Source organism: Monopterus albus, unplaced genomic scaffold (genome assembly GCF_001952655.1).
Source record: "Monopterus albus unplaced genomic scaffold, M_albus_1.0 scaffold6.1, whole genome shotgun sequence".
NCBI classification, from domain to species: domain Eukaryota; kingdom Metazoa; phylum Chordata; class Actinopteri; order Synbranchiformes; family Synbranchidae; genus Monopterus; species Monopterus albus.
The window spans coordinates 6,219,258-6,227,409 of record NW_018127886.1 but is presented as its reverse complement, the minus strand read 5'-3'; the positions used below and the strand labels follow the sequence as shown (position 1 = coordinate 6,227,409).

The 8,152-nt window shown below is 39.2% G+C and overlaps 1 protein-coding gene across 1 annotated transcript in view; it reads left to right on the top strand.

Annotated features, from left to right (window-relative positions):
• Positions 1–7,722, top strand: part of gpr153 (G protein-coupled receptor 153) — a 32,947-nt gene extending 25,225 nt beyond the window's left edge. The window contains exons 5-6 of the mRNA XM_020614828.1: positions 4,134–4,318; positions 6,360–7,722. Coding sequence (XP_020470484.1) covers positions 4,134–4,318; positions 6,360–7,196 — 1,022 coding nt within the window. The 3' untranslated portion in view covers positions 7,197–7,722. The remainder of the gene's footprint in view (positions 1–4,133; positions 4,319–6,359) is intronic.
• The last annotated feature ends 430 nt before the right edge of the window (positions 7,723–8,152 follow it).

Sequence of the window (8,152 nt, the reverse complement as noted above, 5' to 3'; positions counted from 1 at the left end):
GATATGATTAAAAAAAAAGAAAATACTAGCAAAAAAACAAAAAAAAAAAAAATATATATATATATATGATGCACGGAATATAATTAAATTATCAGCTAATACTGAATTTTATGTTTAAAGAGCCCACACAATTGATTTATTGCTGATGAAGCATTAATTGGAATTGATAATGATTCCTTGCTGATCTCATCTGAATATCATAATCTGATGATAGATCATCTAAAGCAGCATCGTTACCTTTCTATTGACTTACATAGCCTGAAGTTCCACTGCGCTGTATAAGCGTTTTAGTGTGCCACTCCAAGATTTTCACTGGCCCCGTCTGGCTCCCCCACTAAATATTTTCTGCAGGCGCCACTGTCTCAGAGATTCTTCAGATGATGTGACTGTGAAAAGAAATATGTGTCAGCAACATAGTTATATTTCTGTAGCCAATCAAAACGCAGTGTTTTATTACATAAATGTGGTTGAAATTTGGACAGGGAGATGGCCTTTTGATAAAACTAGTGGGAGGGAGTTTCTGTGAATACTTTAACACTGTTTTCATGTTACCAGCCACCTTTTCAGTTTACAACAGGTCAGTGTTTAATTCCCAAATGATAGATGTTTTTTGTTGTTTTTTTGGTTTTTCTTTTGGTGAATTATCACTTTAGCAACAGGATCATCTTGTGAAAATATTGTGCATTTTTTCCATTTCCAAGAGAAACTGTGTTAACATCTGTTCAAATAAAAAATCACCAAAATCTGTTATTTATCAAGGGGTGCCTAAACTTTTGCATAAGACTGTATGCATCCAGTTGTCATGATAAAAAAATATGAAAAAAGTAAATTTATTAAATCATCAGACCCCTACATAAGCCAGTTAACATCAAAGGTTCACCACAAGAAAAGCAAGCATATCAGAATTTTGCAGAGAAAAGGTGTAGTACTGTAAATGGGCCTTTCTCAGAGCAGTGGCGCCCCCAGGGGGCGGCCAGGGGGGGACCATGGAAAACCATCCTAAAATTACTGGTCTGAATTTTAAAGGGAGAAAATTACTTTTGTATGTGATTTTGAGATAAAACTGTAATACCACGTTGGTTGTTATGAAATTGCACAATACTGATGCACGGAATATAATTAAATTATCAGCTAATACTGAATTTTATGTTTAAAGAGCCCACACAATTGATTTATTGCTGATGAAGCATTAATTGGAATTGATAATGATTCCTTGCTGATCTCATCTGAATATCATAATCTGATGATAGATCATCTAAAGCAGCATCGTTACCTTTCTATTGACTTACATAGCCTGAAGTTCCACTGCGCTGTATAAGCGTTTTAGTGTGCCACTCCAAGATTTTCACTGGCCCCGTCTGGCTCCCCCACTAAATATTTTCTGCAGGCGCCACTGTCTCAGAGATTCTTCAGATGATGTGACTGTGAAAAGAAATATGTGTCAGCAACATAGTTATATTTCTGTAGCCAATCAAAACGCAGTGTTTTATTACATAAATGTGGTTGAAATTTGGACAGGGAGATGGCCTTTAGATAAAACTAGTGGGAGGGAGTTTCTGTGAATACTTTAACACTGTTTTCATGTTACCAGCCACCTTTTCAGTTTACAACAGGTCAGTGTTTAATTCCCAAATGATAGATGTTTTTTGTTGTTTTTTTGGTTTTTCTTTTGGTGAATTATCACTTTAGCAACAGGATCATCTTGTCACACTTGACTGTAAGCTAGCATTCTCATCTGTTTGCAAGAATCATGGGTTTATCAGAAGCCTATATTGTCAAAGATTATGTCAAAATTACTCTTGCAAGAGACGTTACAACTCCGTGAAATTGAAGGAAAATAATACATCCCTGGTTTATACCTCACGATGCAGGTCTAAATTGCTCCTTGGCACTGGAGCACCCATGATCACCGCAGCTCCACATTTTCAGCCTTTGTGGCTGCTTCGCTTGGTGCTCTAAATATTAAACTATGCAATTATAATTTGCTGCTATCTATTTTCAGTCAGCTCAGCCAAGATAAAAGCTAACAAGACTCTAGAGATACTGATGCTACATAATTATAGAAATGCTAATCAGTGTGTTAGTCTCATTCATTTGGCTTGTCCCCAGTCATTGATCTGAACTAGCTTTAAGGTATGATACAGGATGATACCAAATATATTGTGCACCGAACTTGCTACAGATCTATACCTATATCCTATACCTATATTTTATACCTATATCTTGGAATTGGTTATTATGAAAACAACAGTTGAAAGTAAGTGAAGTATATATTCCTTCTTTTGGAGATTATGGACAGCTTTCCTCCCTGGACTAGCCTTAGTACAGGGGTTGACATAATTGATTATAATGCAGTAATAAAATGAACAATATCACAAGAAATAGTTATAGAAATAGCACAATTTATGATATTTTCAGGCTAAGGGGAATGTTGTTTAACTCTTGTTAAATTATTATGGAATGGGTAGTCATCATGATTTAGGCTATTTGTAGATATTTCTTAAAAAAAAGGGGAAAAGCATATTATTTAGTTTCTTTTAAATGGTTGTTATTACAGACATGATAATTTGTTGTTGTTTGAGGTCTGAACTTGCTGGTCAAATGTTATCATGTGACCTTTCTTGTCCAGAGATGAAACTAAAGTGACAAGTGTCTGTGTGCTAAAATATATTTTTCTGTGTTTTTGTATGTGGTGTGTACTTTGTAACATGTTTTGCTTCACCATGCTAAGTGACTGATGTCATTGCAAAAAAAGAAAGGAAATATTTATGGACAAAGGACATACTGTATTTACCTTGCAGCACTTTTTTCTTTTTATTCCAGGCAGTCTTCCTCTAGAATACCCTGGCATGAGATGATGATAAATAAACTTTTTACTTATTTACTTGTTAGGATCCAGAGCGAAACTGGAACAAAGATGAAAAGCATTTTCATGCCATTATGATGGTCATATTTCCCTCAAGTCACAAAGGGATACACCTTATGGAAACATAACTGAAATAGATATACAATGGATTATCTTTATTTTGTTATTTTCTTTTGTTTGGTTTGTTTTAATTTACTTTGTGTGATGTTGGCTTCCACCTACTGGCCAGATTACAGTGACTTAAAGCGCAGCATGCTGTGCATTTTAAGGCAGAAGTCATAATTAAACTGCACTTAGTAAATTTCAGACTAATAGAGAAGGAAAGTGGTCCAAGACCTGCATCTTTCATCAAAGAAATACAGGGGGCTCAAAATAAAAAAAAATCTCATGACAAATCCCAGACACTTCATCAATATTTGGTCCCAAAGTTAGGTCACATGATAATCATCGAAAGGTTGGTGGACTGAGTCTATGACCAGAATTCCACAACTGATGCTAAGAAATTACAATAGGAATCATCTATTTCTTTATATTGGCACTTTTTTAAACTGCACCCAATCCAAACCCCTTCTCTTCTATATCTAACCCTCCAAACCTCTTCATCCCATCCCTCTTGACACCCTCCCCAATAACTGATCATTATCCAGCCAGAAGTCATAATACACCACAGGGCAGTCCACATTCTGTGTGATAATTGACACTGCCAGTTTGCTGATTTACCAAGGGGCTTGTCATGTATAATTCATCACAGCTGTATGTATAAGGATTATTTCCTCTTTTTCTAAAGCTGTTTGACTTGCAATGCAAGCTGCCTGTGCAAATAGCTATTTTCATCTTCTACCATTTGCTCAACATTTTTCTCAAGCTCTGCATTTTGCACCTCCAATTGATCTTTAATGAGCATGAATGCAGTAATTGGAAAAATAAACTTGGTAGGCAGGTATTAATACACTAAGTACACATGAAACTGTGTGATTTTGTTGTACAGAATGTAAGCCTTGTACTTTCAAGGCTTCTTGTTTCAAATATTTGACATCGTTTCTGAATTCTGACCCAATCTAGGGCTTTTTCATCCCCTCCTAAATATTTAAATTGAATTATTGTAAATTATCAGTCTTGTAGCAAAACATCTTTTGATCTTGCTGAGCAGACTCATTACAAAACAAGTGAACTTGTCTCTTATCTATTCGTCTGTCTGTCTGTCTGTCTTGTGTATTGAGTCCGTTGCTCTCTAATCCTGACGCTCGTGCTTTTCTGCACTTTGCAGAAAACAGCCAAGATGGAGGAATTCATGCCGACTTAATATATGACAGACCATATGACTATAGCTCGGCGCCTGAAATCGTGACGGTAGACCATAATGCCAAGTATGAGTTCTCAACCTTAGAAAGGGGGGTTCTGCAAGGGTATCCATTGAGGGAACAACAGGAAGATAAAATGCAGTATTTGCAGGTATATTTTTATTGATTTTCTTCATTTCTTTTACTTGATCAGTTTAAATGACACCTCATTGCTAATGTGCATGATAAAATGGCCTTGTGGGCCTTTACAATATCTTGCATCTTGCATTCTGTGATGCTCTTTCTCCCAAATATATATACGTATATTTTCCAAATCAAAAATACACTCTGGCTGACTGATGTTTGGTAAATATGACCATCGGCAGACCCATCAACATATGAGATATGCTGTATTGACTGATGTGTTGTAGCCATGGGCCTAGATGCAACTGACTACATTTTTATTTTGTTAGAGGAGGTGAGATTTTAGTAACTAACTTACCATCTACATTTCAGGAGTCCCTCAAGGTTTCAGGAAAGCAATAAAAATATCTGCTCATGTTCTACCCATTGGATCTAGCATCCATCCCAGTCAGATGCAGAGCTGTGAAATGTTTCTTTGCAGCATGCATTGACAACAAAGCTTTTTATATCATGCAGCCTTTTAGGGTAATTCAACAAAACCCTGTTTTCTGCTTTGATTTCAGTACTGACTTACCTGTGTAAACTACAAATCCTGGCCCAGAATCAGATATGGAGTCAATATTAATGAAAATTACTGACTAAAGTAGTGATGATGATGAAAATCCTGCTGGACTTGGCCTGGAAGACTGTGGTGAGGATATGCAACTTTAGAAACAACTGATGCAAACCACACAATATAAACCCTAACAAAGCATCTTAACACTGTGTCATCTTTGTCATATACAAGAACAGCTTTCTCAGTGCAGCCTGCAGCCTAATCAGATTGCATTTACTGAATAACTTGCTTATTGAGTTTTTTTTTATAAATTGGTATAACACCCCAGATTTCCAGCATTATAATAGACATGTCAAAGACCAATGCTCCTATTTGTATGACTTTTTAAGAAGCCTTGAAACAGAGATGCATACAGTAGCTGTGACTTTCGTAGGTCGAATCATTACTCCATCAGTTGTCTCTGTGTCCAATACATCTTTTCACATGACATTAAATTCCTGTGATTGAAAAGTGCTATATGATTGTGTTATTCCTCGCTGTATAAGTGTGACTGTGAATCAAATGCAATGCATTTTTTTCAGTTACAGGACAACTGGCTGAACTGTGATACAGTCACATTACTTGTGTTTCTGCTGAAAGGCTTAAGGCCCAGTTAGACCATGAATCAACAAAAGCCTTCAAGCCATTATCAAGTAGCAACTCTGTTTGAGAACTGCCATGGCATTTCTCAAGTGGTTTGACTGCAGAATAAAGCCCATGGCTCTAGTGATATGTTGGCTGAGTCACTCTCCGCACTCTGCCAAGTCTGTCCTGCATCTGAATTCATTCTAATGCTTTTGCTGCCCTCTGCTGTTCAGTCCCTTCAATGTAGCACACTCAATGCTACTGTATCGTCTGCTGTCTCATGTCAGCATTGACTAAAAGCCACCATAGTGGGGCAGTCTCTTTCTCTTGCACAGTTGTCAGAACAGGGTGAAGTGTGACCATAACCTGTAGGGAACTATTAACCTTTGCAGTGTTCATCTTTAAATATTGAAGTGCATATTAATTCAGTTATAGCCCTGTTGATATAGAGAGAATGTTAAAAAGTTCATAGATGTCTGAGAGATTAATGAAAACTTTAAAGCAACATCTTGGACAGATGATGTATATGTGCAATGTGTAGGGTTTTCCATGAACAATGCAGCTGAGTCAGTGCACCAGAGATTGAACAAGTTTTGAAATCGGCCAGTTTTCTGCATTGAGCATATGGTGAGACAATTTTTATTGAATGGGCCTCAACCCAAATATTTGCAGAAACATACAGCGCTACTGCTTATTGAGTTACATTTTATCACTAAAAAGTGATAAAGTGCAACTTACAGCCAAGAATTTCACATGTAACACAGGCTATTTTATAATTGTGACTTAGAACATGACTTTCTTTACCTGCAGTGCCACAATGCCTACTTATTCTGAACAAAAGTCAAAGTAATTCAAACACTGAAGGGTTTGTTCTGTGTCTTGCATCCAGGTGCCCCCTATAAGAAGATACTCCCACGACGAAACCGACATGTGGACCAGCGCCCAGATCCCCACATACCTTCACCGATGGGGCTCCACCGAGGACATGATCATGAGTGCCCACTACAGCTCCACCTTGCTGCGCCACGAGAGGCGCAGGAACAATCTGGTCTTCTACCACGAGGAGAGCCACCATCACCATCACCCACATCACAAGTGGCGATGCTCCGAGGATAGTATGCACTCCCTCAAGCACCTGCCACGCGTGGTTTGTGGTGGAGAGTGCTATGAGCCATGTTTCAGCCGTGACGAGGTGATCAACTTTATAGATGAGACGCCGCTGCCGAGCCCCAGGAACAGCCCGCGGCGCACATCCTCCATCTCACTTATCCCCAGTGTGTATGAACAGCACACAGTCATTCTTCCTCACTTCCCACTGACAGACTTTGAGCGTGAACCTCAAGCACTTAGGCGACACTTGGAACATAAAAGGAGTGGTAGTCGGGGGACCTCGCCTGAGGGTTCCCCCAACACAGACAGACCTAATGGAAGGAAGAGCCCCGGGGCTTGTGGCTCTGGTAAAGACTGCTGGGAGCGCCTGCAAGAAAGGAAACAGCAGGTTGAAGTGGGCTCACCTAGGGACAGCCAGCGGACTCCAGGGCACTCTGCCTCTAGGCCCAGGACAGGCGGTGGAGGCAAGACTGGTGCTGGAGTAGACTTTGGCCATCAGAAGCACTTGAGCAAAGCTGAGACTAAAGGAAGCACAAACAGTTTTGTAAGCACCCCCTCAGCATCTTCCTCGGGATACATCACCTTCCACTCTGGTTCTTTAGGCTCCACTACCTAAAAGTAAAGTTTTCCCTTGTTAGAATCAACTTTATTACTGAAGTTATAAAGAAAACCATTGGAATTTGGGTGGTTATGAGAAAGAGATACTGGATTATCTGGCTGTTTTAACTGTGCCACATGTTTTACTATATATACTACCAATAGATATCTGTTTTGCTAAATGGCCTTGGGAGCTTTAGACACAATTTGTGAAGGGGCCTAAAGCTCATTTAGTGTGTAGGCTGCTGAAAATGTTGGGTGGTGCTGTTATTTAGCTTTGACATCTGAAAATATCCACAGAGGATGCTTTTTTCCTCCTGGTCCTCTTCTTTTCAGACACAAATGAACTGTTTTTAAACAGTCTGAACATTCTCACATGTTGTGTTTGGTGTTTGATGTTGTTTCTTATGAAATGCTCAGAGAATGAGAGGATGTAAATAGTTACATCCTCCAATTCTTTGAGTATGTGGGTGGTGTTTTTCTTTATTATTTTTTTCACGTAAGAAATTTAAATCAGTTTGTATTTTATTAGGCCTGTAATGGCTGTGTTTTGTTGTCAACACATTTGCTTTCAAACAAAATGTGTCAGGTTTGCTCGGCCACTCTGGCCTCCCTCACCTTTCCTACTGTCTCTTGCCCATTAACACTAATCACGTTCACCTGTTCCTCACTCCCTTATCACCAGCGGCACTTGATTAGGTTGCTCACTATATTACCCGGTTTCACTCCTCAGTCACTTGCCAGTTCGTTCTAGTCTCTAGGCCATTTTTTCGCCGTGCTCTTTCGTTGTTTTGTATGTATTTATTCCCTAGCCAGCTACTGTTTTGTGTTCCCCCCATGGACTGTTCCTCCGGACCGTGGCTCCACTCTCCCCTCCCAGGCAGGTCAATGCTCAGTTGCCTATCTGTTCCACTATTGCCTTCATCTCTCTGTCTCTACCTTCAGTAGCCACCATCACCACCGACCAGCCCAGGA